This window comes from Gymnogyps californianus, chromosome 3, assembly GCF_018139145.2.
Source record: "Gymnogyps californianus isolate 813 chromosome 3, ASM1813914v2, whole genome shotgun sequence".
Classification (NCBI taxonomy): Eukaryota; Metazoa; Chordata; class Aves; order Accipitriformes; family Cathartidae; genus Gymnogyps; species Gymnogyps californianus.
The window spans coordinates 114,990,936-115,009,053 of NC_059473.1; the positions used below are offsets into that span (position 1 = coordinate 114,990,936).

The 18,118-nt window shown below is 36.6% G+C and overlaps 1 protein-coding gene across 5 annotated transcripts in view; it reads right to left on the reverse strand.

Moving 5' to 3' along the window:
• CYRIA (CYFIP related Rac1 interactor A) overlaps positions 1–18,118 on the reverse strand; it is a 58,553-nt gene that overhangs the window by 4,577 nt on the left and 35,858 nt on the right. For 4 of the 5 annotated variants that reach the window (XM_050894081.1, XM_050894082.1, XM_050894083.1 and 1 more), the window contains 8 exons: positions 15,970–16,049; positions 6,543–6,664; positions 5,492–5,597; positions 4,290–4,426; positions 4,128–4,205; positions 3,740–3,856; positions 3,565–3,644; positions 1,586–1,712 (listed from right to left, as the gene is read on the reverse strand). In XM_050894081.1, the coding sequence (XP_050750038.1) occupies positions 1,586–1,712; positions 3,565–3,644; positions 3,740–3,856; positions 4,128–4,205; positions 4,290–4,426; positions 5,492–5,597; positions 6,543–6,664; positions 15,970–16,039 (837 nt within the window). In that variant the 5' untranslated portion in view covers positions 16,040–16,049. Of the gene's footprint in view, positions 1–1,585; positions 1,713–3,564; positions 3,645–3,739; positions 3,857–4,127; positions 4,206–4,289; positions 4,427–5,491; positions 5,598–6,542; positions 6,665–15,701; positions 15,775–15,969; positions 16,050–18,118 lie in introns of those variants that run through there. The other variant, XM_050894084.1, reaches the window with a different exon arrangement.

Genomic DNA, 18,118 nt, shown 5'->3' on the forward strand with positions numbered 1-18,118 from the left:
AGTCACTGATCGCTGCTCAGTTGGCTCATTTCTACCTGGAAGATAAAACTAGCTTTGGGAATAGCAGATTAGATGAAATTCTCAGGGTAGCAGCACATGTTTTGAAGTGACACAGTCACTTTTCCTGAACTAGAGAAACTCAAGACTATGTTCACGTCACTCAGTACAGGTTTACATGTCCGATCAGATCAAACTCAAAGGGGATAAAAATTCAAACCATTCTTTTCCATTTTTGTTAGAATCAGAATCCCTAAAACAGTCAAAAAAGAGGACGTCCTGTTAGGACGTCTAAGCTAGGAGCCTGTAATTAACAGCTTGAAATACAGTCTCCAGTCTTGAAAGAGTAAGGAAAGGGTAATTTGTTCCACTGTCCCTGAAATTCTCTTGAAATGGCTCCCAAGAAGTGACTAGTTTGAGAAAAGAATTTTCTCACAGTAAAAAACCCTCCTCATCTGAAATATTAGAAGATTTTTTTATTAGAGAAGAATCACTAAACTAATTAGGCGAATTAAGATTTGGGACCATGTACTCATGTTTAAAAACTGAGTCATACATCTCCTGCCTCCCATTTACATCTAGCTAACTTCCTTGTAAGATTACAGGGCGTTAGGATAAATGTGAGAAATAAAGTACACACATTGTATATTTGGTCCTATCAAAATTTTACTTGTGTTGTCTCTGTAGGCAAGAGACTGAATTAGCAGTCAGGAAGTCTGCATTCAATTCCCGGGCTCTATCTGCTGCATGACCTTGAGCAAATCAATTCACCTCTTTGTGACATATCTTTTCCTCTGTTAAACAGAGTCAAAGAGGAGATGTGGTAAAATACTGCTATCTGCAGATGAAAAATGCTAACGAAGACTCAGTGTCATGGAGCACAATAATACATACATATTTTTGCTTTTCTTTTGAAGAAGGCTCTCTTGTAAAGGGAAAGACTTAGCATCTTTTTTTCATGAATTACAGCTTATTTCTGCTGAAAGATGTGGCGCATGACATTTAGGTTTGTAAAAACATGTAGCAAAAATTAAGAGTACTTTTTTGTGTATGCTTGCAATATCTCAGATGAAAAAATAAGGTTGATTTCCCTGTGACTGGTCCTGCCAAAGCTACAACTGAAGACCCATTATCAACATTACAACAGTAACATCTCAGTTCTGCTACTTCAGATCTCAGACAAAGCAGAGACAATGTCGAATATCTGCTTATTTACAACAGAACTACTGCCAAAGATGAACATTTTAGCATAAATAAATTACGTAATTAATAAAAAATTATGACCATAGAACTTATTCCAGGGTAGGTGTAATACAAAATTATTTTAGTGTAACTGTACAGTTGGCAGGAAAGCAGAGTTAACTAAGACAAATGAGTATCTGTGTCTGGAAGAAAACACAAAGAAAAAAAGACTGATCCTTATTTTAATTTTCAAATGATCTATTAAAGTACGCAGGTGAAGATGAATTCTAAATTTTGCCATTCAAAAGTAATTAAGATGATTTATACAAAGTCATAAGCTTGTGCTGGAAAAAAGCTTCAGACTAGTATTCTTAAATCTAGAGTATTAAAGAAAAGTCACTCTTACATCAATCTTTGATGTCTTTGAGAAAGCTCCCACAGGATGAACGTGATCATACAGAATAATAACTCCCACCATTACTCGCATGCAGAACATAAGGGTCTCTTCACTGGTGAATCTACTCCTGTACTCTCTGGAAAACAGAACAAAAGAAATAAACAGTCTTGACTTCTTACTGGACAATTTTGCAAACTAGACTATGAGTGCCTGAAATCTGAACTAAAACTGTATTTTAAGGTTGAAGATGCATCTTAGTAAGATTTTAAAGATCTTTGAATTGCGTAAGTCCTTGTCAATTTAGAAGAATGGTTAGAAAGCAAATAGAGATATGTAAACCCCTTCTAACACCCCTTCACAGTTCAGATCCCCACTTCAGCAAAATGTCTATGATGATGGCTTTACAGAAGATGACTTCCACAGTTCATGAAATATGATGGAGACTGATCGTACCTCTGTTTAATCTTAGAAACACAACATATCAGGACCTCCAAGGAAAGCTACTCTTTTTGCTTAAATTCCTACTTTGAAACAGTTAACATTTAAGTGGGATCTAACTTCAGCAGCTAGTAAGTTCAGGGCTTCACTTATGTGGATCATAGTCATTGCTCTCTCTCTGCCCCCTAAGTCCATAGGCAACTTCAACAACTGAGCATCTAAAATGTGGAGGCCTACTAGATAGGACTGGACTTAACTTATTCCAAAGAGTTTTTCTTTGACTTTTCAATTCCAAAATAAGAATATGGATGGCACAGTTAAGACAGCCCCTATCGGCTCTAATCCCTGAAACTATCATCAGGAAATGAAAAATGAGCTACAGCAGAGAAAAACAGAAATCCCCAAACCCAGAAATTATCACAATTTTTCTAACAAGTATTATTTTGAGTAGGTAATACATAGATTTGTCTACCATCATTTATTGATTTTCAATATAAAACTTGATTTTTTCACTTAAACATATCATTAAAAATACTAAAATCTGTACTATTCTACCTCTCAGTTTACAATAACGTCAACCTTTATTCTTACACAGCATCATAACATGAACAGATTTAAAGGCTACAGACATTTTGATGTGAAAATGCTTGATTATCCCACAATTAGAATTAAATATCAGATAATCTTCTGGTAGATGACTCACAACTTTGTTTCTCTACTTTTGCCAAAAAATGAGCTGACACATAAGGTTACTTTTCAATTACTACTTCTATGATGTCCTGGGACTGAGAGATGAGTCCCACCTCCTACGTACACTTCTCCAGAATTTTCATAAACACAATAACCTCAGGAGTTCTACCCTTTACATGGCACCATGAACAAATGATTCAAAGACAGGAAGACTACCTTGACTCTATCTTGTATGTGTTTCCACTCAGAGAGACCTCTAACCTAAAAAATACTCAACTAAATGCATAGCTAAACAATAGCAACCCCACTATCTACGCTACTAGATAGGAACGCAATTGCACAGTTTCCATACAGCTGAACTTTCTCATATCCAGAATAAGATGGCTGCATCCAAAAAAGATCTATTCATATGATCTTCAAAATAGTCCCTGTGTATCATTTGCGAAAGCACTACTTGGAAGAGCCAAAATCTTGCCCCTAAAGTGTGCCAATAACTGAGCAGCATGGGCAAATGAGACAGTAGTTGGTCTATGGCCCCAGTTAGACAAGACACAGACGCTGAGGCCTATGAGTGCACAAGTTTACACTTGTATTTTAACCTTCTGTTGAAATGCAGGCTGCCCATGTAAGCTCTCCTTAACAAAACTCAATACTGATTCATGAAAAATATCGTAAGGTGGTTAAAATAGGAGGCAAGGCTTTTTAATAGCAGGTCATGCTTTGTATACAAAAGTGGTAACAACTTAAAGGCAAACATACACGAATTTATTTGCAAAAAACTGTATTTATCCCAGGCAGCTACTTAAAACACAATACAAATTCCCTCAAATAAGAAAAACAAGATTTAAGGTAAAACTTACGGTGTTTCCAACATGACTTTACATACACTAGCCATAGTACTTAGACAGTCCGTTGTATTTTCAATTGGTAATGTTTTGTTCTAGAAGGGTTAAAAACAGCCAATGTTCAGTAAACCATCTTGTAAAATTAAAATCAAGAATGTCTGTGTTGGACATTTTCTCCCCCATTACCTACTTCTGATACAAAATGTGTAGTTGCATTACTGAGTGTTTTCAGCATCGGTGTGGCTTCTGCATAAAACAGGGACATCCTATTGGCCATTTCATTATTTACTTCATTCTCAATGTCTAGCTGATGAAAACATGAGAAAAAATAGTCAGTAAAACTCTTTAAAATCTTGCTGCAGCAAGAAAAAGATACAGTACATGCTCATGTCAGCAAGCAGATTGTTGCATGAATAGTTCCACTCTAATCACTTCATCCGGACTGCTGATTAACTCTCAGTGTGAAGGAGAGAACATGACAGCTAGCGAATCAAAAGAAAAAACAGTACCACAAATGGTATAAATGCATACTGATAAATACCTCAGTGCGAACAGCAGATCAGATTTTATTTACTTACATGCATGTTGTTTATTCTATTGCGACTTATTGTCCGCCTGTAATAACTGAAGTCATTCTGAATTGCTGGGTTTCTCATCTTCGAGGAAGACAAATAGGAAATAATCAGTTTCGGTTCAAAATACATGGAAAAAATCAGCATATATTAAAAGACTTTATTAACCTTAAGTTCATCAAAACGAAGAGTAAAATGTAAGATTTCTGCAAACTCTTTTGCTAGAGCCTGTTCCCGTTCCAGGTGTTGAGTTGGAGTATAAGGTGGGCACGTCAAGGACTCCAATAAACTCTGCAGAGCTTTCTCTGAATAAAAATCAGAAGCACAAACTCTATTCAGTCCACATTACGACAAAGTTTTAAGTAAGTATCTAAATACACTTTGAAGGGAAGGAACCCTCCAAACATGCAGAGCCCAAATAGAAATGTTTTTTCTTACTATTCTAAGGTGAGAAACATTAGTCAAAGACACCTGCCTCTTCAAACTCTCTGCCATTTTCTCTCCATTTTGTATCACTGAGCTCTCCTCCCTTTTTATCACCCTTTATCTGGGTTCCCTATCGAAAATTCTAGAGAAAGCATTTTTCCTGCATTCAAATATTCAACTCTTTCTCTTTGATCTTCCCCAAGTAGCCATCAGCTCAGTATAGAGATTATTCTGGCATTCCTGTTACTAAAAGTAAGTTAGGCACTGATAGCAATGTAATTCAGCTCCCGCAGCTATAATTACCAGCAAAACTCAAAAAGTGAAAGACTTAGTAAGGAGGATGTTGTAGAAGAATTCCCTTGCATTGGGAGCTCTCCCACTTCATACATACATTTTTGCACACTGGTTCTCTTCCAGAGTCCTAATTCAAGGAGTAATTACACGATTTTGGGGGTTTGTAGGGATGACAAGGTCAGTGTAAAACATGCCCAACTTTGGATTTTCAGCCTGTGAGAGAGTTTATTGATACCCTTCTCCCCCTGTTATCCCTGTTTTTAAAAAGTCTCAAAATATTACTGGTTTATATTCCTTTTAAAACTTTGAAGGATCCAAATTACAAAAAATAAATTGTATTAGCACAACATGGACCAGTGAAGTGCAGAAGAGTGGCAGGCACCAAAGAAAAACTTTATACAGTTTTATCACGTTCTCTGCTTGTACTCTATTTAGATAATACAGATTTAAGTGACAAACTAACAAACTATGATAATTTTGAAATTAAATTAAGATTAAAAATATGCCTTGATAAATGTAATTGCAGTTAAATGTCTGCTGATATCAAACAGAAAGAATAATAACCCTTTAAAAGTCTCTGGAAAAAGAAACTTCCTATTTCTTTATACAAAAAGTAGCCTAATAAACAGACATACCAAAACAGGGCTCACCTAATCTGAGTGAAAACTCATAAAAGCGCTTCAGCCTTACAACCAGAGGACATACTGAATTCCATGCTTTTTCTTGCAACTGGATATCATTGGGATTTTGTATTGCCTGAAATGAAAATATTACTGTAAAGAACTGTGATATATGAATAACAAGCAAAAGGTGGTTTGGAATTTTTCTACTACATTATTTTAGAAAGTAAGTATTGTAAAACATAGAACTATGAGTAATTACATTGCACAGGAATAGGAAATTAGTAAGTCCAAAACCCACCATGTTTTCCACCTTCCCTCTCCCCCTGTAACATACTGATTTAAAATTATTCATTCCAATGCACCACTGACATAGAGAAATATGTTGTAACATATTCTTTGGGGAGCAAAACTACTGTAGATGCATCAGGTAAGACCTTTTGTATGACTAATGGTTGCAGAAATAGCCTTTTTTTTAAGGTTTTGATGGTTTTGATGCTTCAACATATTCAGGTTCTTAAGTAACCAACAGCTGATGCTAACAGTAACTACGAAGCTGATGCAGGAAAACGTCTGGTCAGCTGAGAAAAATTTTAAGTTACAGTTCAGAATTGTACTTCGGGACCAGCTTCATAGAATAAGATGCCTGTAAAGTGGATGCAAGTTTAAAATTTGCTGTGGTTCATTATTTCACTTACACAGAAGAAAAACTATTTTCAACTTTTTTTGCAGTGTATTTCTAACATCTGAGTATTATTTCTTCCATGTCCTCAACTTTGACTTCTACCATTAAATATATGAAATAAGGTATAGGAAATGCTGTTTCTTAAAGTGAAAATAATTACTAATTACTAATAGTAAACCTACAAGAAGTTCCAACAGCCATCATTTAATGATTTCACATTAGGGTTTTATATTCAATGTTACACATAATCTGTAACATATTTTCTAAATACAATTTTAATGAAGATTTTCATATCATTTCACAGAATGTGCTTGGACACAGAACAGAAGCAAGGAACACACTGAGTTTTGCTTGATTTTGCTTCCAAAGAACTATCATTAACTTTAACAAACATACATCTCTAATTTCTTGTCCAGCCCCTTTGTAAGCCTGAAGGTCTGCAAGCATACTTTCCGAGTCCTGTAAAACTGCACTGATCTGGTTCCATACCTCCCTTTCTCCATCTGTGGGCTGTGCATCTAAGAAACAGAAAAGCAAAATGCACAAAGTCAAAAGGTAGCTGCAATACAAATGGCAAGATTACTCAGTTCTACTTAACGTTATATCCAGCTTGACTATGTGTAACTCTATTGTGATGTGTTTTTTTAAAATATACAATTATACTGCACTGCCATTCTGCTAACATCCAAGTTTTTGCTTTCTATAGCAAGCAGTTTTTGTACGCTCTGGCTCATAATGCCTCTTCTCAAAATGCAGCATTTTAAAGTGAAGCAGTATCATAAAGCAATGTTATTAGAAAATAGGACAATGCATCAGTCCTTTAGTAAAAATGTCCCTCTCTTTCATGAGCCCCACAGCTTGATTACAAAGAATTGTTCACTTTTCTTGCAGCTTGGGGATAAAATCAGGCCTTTCAGTGGATGGAGCAGTGGGATATTACGCCACTTCGACTTTCCCCCAGGCTTCCTTAACCAAGGTAATTTATTTCTCCTTTTGTAAAACACAGATACAGTACTGTTAAAAATAAACATTTTTCTTAGGTATGTCAGAGATCATTCCTGCTACTAAAACAAATCCAGCTCTGTCAGTGATCAGTTTTCAGGGTGGGAGTGACCTGTAGGCCTTTATTGTTCAGAGAAATGACATTTGGAAGTAGATCAATTTTCCCACTCAAATCCCATCTGATGGGATTTTCACAGCAGTGTGACACCAGGGAGTGACGTTAACCCTAGAACATCGACACGTTAGACAAGGTAGAGATCTCTCCCTTCTTTTGCTTTAAAACATAAAGACAACTGGCACTGACTAAAAACTGGATGACCTATATATAGAATTGTAGTCAGTATCTGTAGAAACAATCACATCGTCCCAGCAGATTTCTACAGAGACACAACTTTTTTTTTTTCCTTAAATTTGTATTAGCTTGTAAAGATAGAATTTTTATGGAAGAAAAAAAACACTTTGAAGGTGAATCTTGGGACTTCAGGACTACTTGTTTGAATTAAAAGCAATGAGATACTTTCAGTTTAAAACTCACCGATTAGGAAGAGCTACTGTACACATCTCTACATTAATAGACAAGAAATATTAAAAAATACTTTTTCTATTTAGTCTTCTCACTCTCCTTAAGAAATGAGACAGAGTTTTCCACCCATATATCTGTACGGGCTTCATTTACCCACCCCTCATTAGAAACAAATGAACCGCTTCACCTTGGAGAGTATGGAAAGAGCAGGCATTCTCTCCATGACGTTCCAGGTTAGGATAATTTGTTTAAATGTGTCAAGTTATCTATGGACCTTGCACAAACGAGACACAAATGGCTGAGATTTACATGTCTGTAGCTCTGAAGCAACTAATACTTAAAATCTTTCCTATATTCCCATGTCACGAGTCTCATGAGACTGGGCACATGAAGCAATACTGATTTGAATTCCCTTTTATTCTGGAAGTTTTCCCTAATCTTGTTTAAAAGACAGAACAAATGAAAGTAAAAATAAGCTGGGCTTACTCAGCTGGGTTTTACATCCAAAATATTTCATGTAACTGAAAAATTCCACTATCCTTCAAAAAGTGAGGGAAAGTAGCACCAAAGGGAAAAAGCATCCCAAACAGGAAAATCCCAGCTGGGACACGGCTGTTGAACTGACCTATTAGTCACATTAAGTTTACAGTGTTACTGACTGGTTCTGTCCCCAAGCTGCAAGAAATCTCAGGTACACACTGTAAGGGCTCTGTCACCTTGTGATAAAGGAACAAAACAGTAAATGCTTCTGAGTTTAACGAAGAAAGTGGTAATCTTGCTAAACAGTTACATACCATAGAACACAGAGTAGGGGGAAGGTAGGAGTCACCTATAAATCAGTATCTATATTTTAATAGTTAAATAAAAGTTAATTAAAATAACATTTTTAGTGACTATTAAGACACAAAAGAGAATAAGTAATTTATTAGTACAGTTCATGAGTGTAAAATTTGCATGTTCAAGTCACCTGAAGCATGAGTTGGTTAACAAGGTACTTCTATGTTACTTTTTACAATTTATTTGCTTTAAAAAACATTAGCCCCTAAGAGAAATGTAAACAGTATAGACTGCTCAGCACTTTGGGACTTAAAAATGGCCTTTAGTAACACTCTTTATGGTTAGTCTTTTTGAAATTTTCCCAGTTCATCTTTTGGAAGTTGGGGGAAGGTTGAATATTTGAAACCCATTGAGCTTTCTGTAGTATCCCAGCACCTGGGGAAGTAGGAGAAGGAGGAAGGTAGGTGGGTGGAAGATGGAAAGAAAGGGAAGGGAGAGGAAGAGGGCTGCAAAGGCTACAGAGCAACAGGCTTAGCTGGCATTTGCAGAAGCGGTTTATATTTATGCTGAAAGTGTTTAGCTTAAAAATAAAGGTAGGGAGGATGAGTCAGGCTTTTTTTAAAAAAACCATGCATCTTACTTATGAAATATATGTTATGCAAACAAATGTTCTCATAAGACCATGGCCATGTTTCAAAAGGGATTTTACATGAAGATCTTGCCAAAAATGGTCAGCTAAAATACCTGTAATCGATCACTTTGAAAAAGATTTCATCTTGCTGTCAACAACAATAATAATAATGGCAACAACGACAACTAAAAGGAATACAGAGTTCTTCATGACAGATTTTGCCTTTTAAAATTGGTTTTCTATTCCAACAATACCAAAGCTTGTTTCTGTTTTGAGTAAAAAAAAAAGCCATTCCTGAATCACAATGTGGAATCACTGCTTGGCAGCGCTCACCTCTTATCCCCATTCCACCAGAGAACCAGCACGCGCTTAAGCAATTTGAGCCCATTTATAAATAAAACCATAGCCACTGACTAATCCACATTGAATGCAAGCCCTCTCAATAATAAGTTACCATAATCACCGGACTTCCTGCATTTCAAGTCTGAGTTTTTATAGTACTCGTGATTAGCATTCAGAGTACACTGTCTTTAATAAGACAAAATAGGAAACCCTTTCACCTCCCTTTGCCCAAATGTTTCAATGTGAATCCTAAACCTGACAACTAAATGAATCCTCTACCCAATTAATTCAAGAGTCAGACTAGGCTTGACTCTTCTATATACAGATTCTACCAGCAAATTTTCATTTAGAAAACAAAAATTTTAGCTTTGGAGAGAAACGTAATTCCATTGACTCCATCAGAAATAACCGGGACATGATAATTCATCCATTCCACGAACAAGTGCTCTCCTTCATCTTTACACACGATCTATTCCACGTTTTGGATGGGGCTTCAGACTTCATAAAAAAAAAGGAGGAAAGCTGGACCCACTACAATCCGTTTGTGGATGCATTAAATAGTTCAGGTGCGCGGTGGGGTGCAAAGGTGGAATCACTATTCTTTTCTTAGAAAAATACCTGTCGTTTGTTTCAAAAAAACGCCTAACAGCGCAAGGTATCTACCTCATTCTTCACCAAGAGCGCACTAGAAAAACCATAGAAACTGCTATGTAGGTAAGACATTAGTACTCACAGGACAAAACTAAATATAAAAAGAATAGATATGAAGCCTTTACCAATACAAAATCAAGTATAACAATATCTCAGTAATTAATTTTTATGGAGAGATAACAAGACAGTACTAAACGAAGCGCTTCCAACACACACACCCTTTCTGTATCTGAAATGCAGACCAAAAGAACAGAACTTTATTCCACCCTCAGTCAAACTGATTGCAGGTTAAGAGGATTCCCACTGAAGCTGGTTAGTGCTTGCATTTCAGTGAATATGGAATCATATTTGTCAAAAAAATCACACCCTCCTGGCCTCGACAGCCTAGCAAAAGAATAGCGAGTAAAACAAGATGTCTTACAGGCTCTGCTTTCAGCTTTTCTTGTCCTGCCCACTGCTGAAGGTGGCCAATAATTCTACCGGCCACTGACAGCAAGTTAGAGAGCAGTACATATATTTTACTGTATAATGCTAGAGTCCTGTTTCAGGTTTGTCACCAGGACAATGATTTTTCCCATTGCAATCTGGGACAAAATTAGATGAAAAGCTAGTTTATGTCCTTGGAAAAGACAAAAAGCATTACAACTACAGTGAATAATGCATTTTAGAGGGTATGAGAACCTGCTATACTCCATACATCAAAAAGAACAGTATTAGGTAGAAACAGTACGCTATCCAGTCTACACTGGATTTTTGATTTTCATCCTTTCTAAACTAGCTAGAACAAAGTGAAGCTCCCCAAATTGTTAATACTTGCTACGGCCATGGTGCTGTGCCAGGGATATCAGTGCCAGGCTTCAGCTCCGTGACAGACACGGAGTGAACAGCCTCTCTCCGACTGAGCCGTAGCTTCTTGCTTAGGGCACTCTCTGCAGCGCAGGAGACAAGACTTTAACCTCCCACAGGCTGGATACAGATTACATCTCCAGCCTTGCTGCCTGCGGAGCAAGGGTATTAATTAATATCCTATTACGCAAAAAGTGGGCAGTTGCTCCGCTGCCAGACTTGTTCTAATAACAGACACTTTTAATCATACATGAACAATGATAACTGAAAATTTCATGAATCTTTCTGGGGATGGGGGGCGGAAATAGCGTCCTTGATTCTTGGGGGGCTGAGGAGGATTGAATTAGGATCAGGTAACGAGCCCACCTAGCTAACATTTAGGAAAAAAGGGATTTTTTCCTTTAAATGAAAGGTTAGAGAGTTTGGTCTTATAAAAGGTATTTGTATCTGAGGAGAGGACGGGACTCAAGGTGTCACTTAAGGTCACCTCCTCCCAATAATCTATAAGCTTTAGTCTTTCAGGTTCAGAACAAATTGTTGTTACCTCAACCTTCAAATTATTTCCAAGAATTATTTATTTTGCCTGAAAAAGGCCCTCTATGGGCAGTAATAATTTGATGTTAGATTTTCTGCAAAAAAGAGCACTTGTAAGCTGCTATGGAAAGAGCCTCAAATACCCAGAATTCATTTACCTGTGACTAATTTAAACAAGGTCAACATCTAAAGAACAGAACAGTTCTTGAACTGACAAAATCCATCTCAAGAGAATTCGCCCTATGGGCTCGTGAAATCCTGAAATCCACAGACTCTCAAGACTTGCCATGCACTCACTCCTCCTAACATTATTTTCGAGTTGAGAGCTAAGAAGGAATTAAGGTAAAGTAAGTGGTATATAATCAAATCCAATATGTAGTAGTTTGATTAAGAATACCCTCACCGAGATACAAGTGTAAAACAGCAATATGGTTCACTTTCCGGGAATGAAGAGATTCTTTTTCTTTACGTAAACCTTTCAGTAGACCTTAAAAAAGAGTAATTTGGCTGAATGCATATAGTTTGCACTTCACCTCAAAGAACAGGCTTTTTCACCTGCATAGGAGAACACTATTCTCCATATCACTCGCTGAAGTTACCACAGTTCCCATTTGTCCTTGTTTGCTTTCAAGGCTGGACTGAATGGATCTTCAAATTGCTTCTCCTTGCACAGATCCAGAGTAACTGCCTAACTCTAAAACGATTACTGGAGAGCATGTAGAACTGCTTTTGCTATACAATATTAACTGAAATTAATGCTGGATTCAAGCTTTTTCAAGTATGACCATGGAGTTACGAAACTTGGTTCCCAGTTTGGAATGAAGAATAATGCCAGTAAAAGGTGTCATAAGAATTGCAACTGATTATATAGACAGCTGCAGGGAAGGGGGGAAAAAGAGATGATTTTAATCAATTTTTTTTTTTGTAGCCTAAACTTTTCTAGGGAAAAATTAAAATAGCTATTAAAAAAAAAACAACTGGAACGTGAAATTTTGAAACTTACTTTTTTTTCTTTCATGATTCTTTCCCATTTTCAAATATAGCACAAGGCAGAATTTGAAAAAAACCACAACTCTGAATTAGGTGAGAAAACTTAAGTTTTCTAAGTGTTCCTGTTTCTACCTGCCTATTTTTCAAGACCTCAAGAATTGGACAGAAGAGATGTATTGGAGGGACTAAGGCTAAATATGAAAAAATCAGGTTGGTGGAAAATATGTAAGACAAAAGTGAGCACACAGCTGATGAAAAGCAACTTGTAATTAAGTATATTTTAAAACAAACAAACAAAAACCCATAATGGAATTTTTCAAAAGATGCAATACAAGATTGTCGTCCTCAAATTTTTCATCAAAACAGAATTCTGCCCAGGAAAACAATAATTCACAAGAAAATAAATTAATTTTTGCACAGAACAACTCATCCTTACAACACATTGCCTATAAAATGTGTATTAAGGATAATAAGGGAAAATAATAAAATAAAAACCTACTACGCTGACCTTACTGTGTAGCTTCATGACTGACCTAAGATATCTAACTCTGTACAACTGCTCGCCATCCTCTCCGGCATTTCTGTTCCCATTCACGTGCCACTGCTGGGGCTCTTCCAACCATGCCATTACCCACATCACCCTGACCTGACTGGAAGAGTACTCAGTAGGTGGGGAGAGAGGTAAGGTGGTAGTTTGGTGGGGTTTTTTTGAACAGCTAGTTCTTAGCAAGTTCATTTTCCCACATAGCTATCATTCACGATGGGTGCAATCACGTGTTTGTACATTTCAGTTCTAGCATAAGGATATGAGACTATGTGGCAAAGCATCACCCATGGGATGACCCCTTTGGAGCAGCACAGATTAAATTGACTGTCAAATGAAGTTAACACCTTAACGTTCTTTTCCCACTTTCTTTATATAAACACTTGTATTACTTTTGACCAACATCAGCCCATAAAGCCTCTGATTTTTGAGGCATGGAGACAGATTGTATCTGTTCTACTCCTGCGTACGAGGAAAAAGGCTGTTTCTGTTTTTTAAAGCAATATTTGTGTGGCACATTGTATGCGTAGCAGGAAGAAGTATGTCACACACCCTCCTTTCAGGTGCAATACATACCAAATGAAGAGCAGCAAAAAAAATACCAGATCAGGAGTATCCAAAAACTCTGTAAATGTTTCAGAAGTAGTGCTGACAGATTTGAGATTTCAGCTTACAGCTAATGAAAAAATGCACAAAAACTAGAAAGAAATATGCTGATGCAAATAATGAAATACAGTAAACACATCACCTCAACATACCCCTCATCCTCTGAATGGCCAATTGTAGTGACCACTTTCATCCATGAACTCGAACTGAAAACTCAGGCCGCAGAAAGTCACACGTCCAGCGAGCAGCCAAGCAGGCTCTTATCTATGTCCACTAACTAAGAGTGTCCTTTTACACCATACGATGGCTAATTAAAGGAGACCGAAGCATGTAACTACAGGCGTCTTCAGTCACATCCCTTCGATACAACACAGATTTTGTGCTATAAAAACCTCCAGGACTTTATTTCACAAGTAAAACATTTTAACTTTTCGCTCAGGAGTGTCAAACTCACTGAAATTTGGAGATGACAGTTTTGTTCCTCTCTAGGTAGATGTGCCTGACTAGCGTGCCCATGTGCTTCCACTAACCGCCGGTGACCTCCGGTGGGAGAGGGTGCTTCACCCCATTCAGTTCTTGGCAATGCACTTTTGGAAAAAAACCCAACCTTCGCTGCCAAGGCAATAAAATAGAAATTTTCCCCTCTCGCCACCACCTCGGCTCCAGCAAGGCTTCCCCCTGCCAGACCACCTGTTTCCTGCCAAGTCTGCAGCCTGGGTCAGGAGTACTTTCTTACCATCCAGGACATGATGGGGCTGATTAAACCTGGAAGCTCAGAGCAGCTGAAAAACTTTGTAATAGCTTGGCAAAGGCACAGAGCACTACCGAAGCCTTCGAAAGTTTGATAGAAAAAAATTATGTGGTGGTTTAGAGAAAGGTTTGACATCCCGGGTTTACAATAAAATTCTCAAATGATATAGACAGAAGAGAAAAAGGGATATACGGCTTGCAGTACCACCTTCTAAACCCAAACTAACCAATTAACTTTTTTTCATCATTTAAAACTGATTCTTCATAATGAGGTAAATAAGATCTAGATGAGAAGATTAAGATATGTGCAAAGTTATAGTCATACACTCTAGCTCTCATCCAAGAAAGCATGTTTGAACAATTTCATGAGATTTAAGTACGTGTTTAAATGACTTTTTGAACCAGTGCTTCAGAGTGCATATACATATACAGTCTCATCTCATGTCAGTAACTTTTTTTCAGAAAAGTAATTCAGGAATAAATGATTCAAGAAAACTATTTCAAGGTGATAAAATGTGTGTCTAATCGCCTGAAATTCTCTCTTAAACCATGCTTCAAAACGAAGTTATTTTAAAAACACTGGCTTCTCTCAAAACTTTTTTGTTTTTTCTTTACACTAAAGGTATTGAGAGACAAAACATCACACGCTGTTAGCATTTTTAATAAAAAGCATTTCACGTAAGTAGTGAAGTAAGATTAAACCCATATTTAAGGATTTGATGACCAGTTTTCAAGACAATGTCTAGAAGTACATGCAGGGAAACTGTAACCAGCAAAAGTGAAATAGCTTTGAATCAGATACAGATGTGACAAGGAAATTAGAATGCGAAACACTGTTTTGCAAACTGATAACTGTGCAATTAAGAGAGATGCAATCAAGCACATACACTTTGACCACTTCACTACTTTTTAGAAACTGTAATAATCCCAGTTAAATCATCACTGAACCAGGCAAAACCAGTGCCACCTCTACTGCTTGTATTTTTTCAGCTTTTTATTTCCAATTTATATCTCCGTTCAAGGAAGCAACATAAAGAAATTTTTTTTAAACCCTGATTTGTTAAAGAAAGCTGAGGTCAAGTTCATTCATATGTAAATTTAACAATGGCTCATAAATGTTTTGAAACTAATGCAAGGTAAGGTTTTACTTGCATATCTATCTTTCTGCCCCCTTCTCTGCTCAGAATGAATTTAAGTAATTTTGTACGGTTTTCTAAATCTCAAAAAGCAATATTCAGCTGAAGTGTAATTTGATTTGTTTGCAAATCCCTTTTGAATTGCTTTATGATGCGTAAGCGCATGCGGTTTATTAGGAAATAATAAGCAAAGAAGGCAAGCCAGGCAAGAAGCTTTGCTCACTTTCAAAGTCAAGGAAAAAATTTGGCCCCTGATCAAGCTCTGTGCAAGTGAGAACTTTTAAAAGATTTCCCATTTGGTTCCTGAAAAATAGAAAAGGAAGAGAAAAGGAGTCCTGAGTGAACAAATGATTTTAGAGACAAGGACTTGGACAGATTGGTTGTGCTGGAAAATACACACTGCAAGCAATCAGATTTTAAAAGTTTTTCCTCAGTTCGCTGTTAAGTCAAGGAAAAGATTCTCTCATTGTCTTGTAATTGTTTGAACTTACTTTCAAAATCCAGGAAAAAATGTGGATAGTTTTCAATTTCCCTGGTAAGGACCTTAAGAAGATTACCCATCCCAGCAAACCTAGTAAATGCAACAAAATCGTAAACAGTTATATATACATAAATGTAGAATACTAAAACTAAGGGCTTGACACAGTCTGCATCATATATTAAACATTTTGGCAAGTTCTGGACCATGAGAAACATTTTGACCGTCAATTTGGTGATATTTATGCATGGGGACAGAGAGAGCAAGACCTTGGATAAATATAGAAATAATTCTATTCAACAAATTGGAATTTAAACATCAATATAACATCACAGAGTACAGATATTTATGAGTTTACTTACTTAGCAAGAGAAACAAACTCAGAACTATATCTGTATTTGTAAATCCTCTAAATTGCTGGACTCAAGATTACTGAATACCATTTCAGAGTAAAAAATGAGGTCTTAATCCTTGCTTTGGATTCTTTAGCATAAATCCATGTTATTTCATGAAAATAACTCAATTTAAGGAAAAAAAAATCTAATTGTTTCTAATCAGTAAGGCTTTATAAAATATTACTATAAAAATCTATCAGAAAGAAAAGCTAAAAAGCTTGCTCTTTTTAACTTTTAAAAATGTATGTATGCATTTGGGGTGGGGGGGGGAGAGGTTCAAACTCTTATCTTTTTATCTGTTATTCCTATCTTTTATCATCTTGGAAGCCTTTGCATTTCAAGTTATGAAAAACTCCCAAAGGAAAAGTGACCAATTCTCAAAAGAGCAAGTCTCTCTGGAAGACAAGAAGGAAGGAGATTTGAAGAAAAGTTTTTTACCAGTATAGTACTTAGGAAGATACGTTATTCTAAAACTATGTAGAAGTATAGCTTTCTTGGGCAAACTTAAACTTTTTCTCAGAAGAGAGAAAAACTAAACCATGATAAGCACATATAAGGATAAAGAGGTCTGCCTGAAGGAATGTAATTTTAGATTTAAAACTCAGATTGAAAACTGATTTTTGCCTCAAAGATAAATATTCTCAGTACTCTAAACCACGGCTCTTGGGGCTCACATCTGATGCTCATCTATTTTTCAGCTTAACTCTTTTGCCACTTAAGAAATCAGACAATAAAAAAATTATTCTAAGCATGTACATGGCTGATATTCCATATGAGAAGACAAAGGTTTTTTTCAAATTCTCCCCCAAGCATTACAGAAGAAACAGTATTATCAACCCTAATTTCTATATGCACACAAGGGATATATTTCTATAGTAGGAAAACCTAGGAAAGTATTGTAAGGCTTGGAGATTTCAAAGCAGCCATAGTCATTCCATAAAATGATATAAATTTAACCAATAATCCGTTCAGAGCATGCAGCTTCATCTAAGCCAGGTTTTTGTTAGACAAAATGCCTTTGTTTTGCATTAAATACTTCTTCAAAATTTTCTCTCCAGAACAAATCCAGTGAGCAGACTGTCAAGCCCTTTACAATTAGCAACATCTTGCATATACAATATTGAAACATGAAGAAACATTCTCCATTATTCATAAAGTTACATCCATTTATATGCAGGAAAAAAAAATTACACTTTTACTTTCAGAACAAGATCCACACTGTATGAACTGAGTCTGACTTCCTGATTAGCCTACAAAGGGGAAAAACATGCAAACAGAGCGAAATAGATTTTATACAGCATCAAAACTTGCATCTTCAATAATTTAACATTTTCATCACACGGTATAATACATTTTATCAGCATCAGGTAAGAGGGACAAGATAACGTGCATACATATATTTTCCTTCCCATAACCTTGAAAGAAACAATTTATATTATTATGAAATACTATCACAATCCAAATTACTGACTCATTTTGGATTCTTCACTTTCAACTTACCTCATCGCCTTCAATCTTCAGACAGTATCCAACCATTTCTTCTACTGCCAAAGTTAGCACTGCATCCAGAGACTGGTTTAGTTGATAGCATGCTTCGAACAGCGAGGAAGCCTTTTTGCCAAAAACCTGAGGATATGCTCCCTCATTTGCATTGAGTAGCTTGAGGTCATGTGCCCAAGCTCTGGTTTCTGATCCTTCTTACAGAGGTACAGCACAGGACGGCTCTGGAGATTTCTGAGTATTTTTCCTTAACTTTTACTATATTTC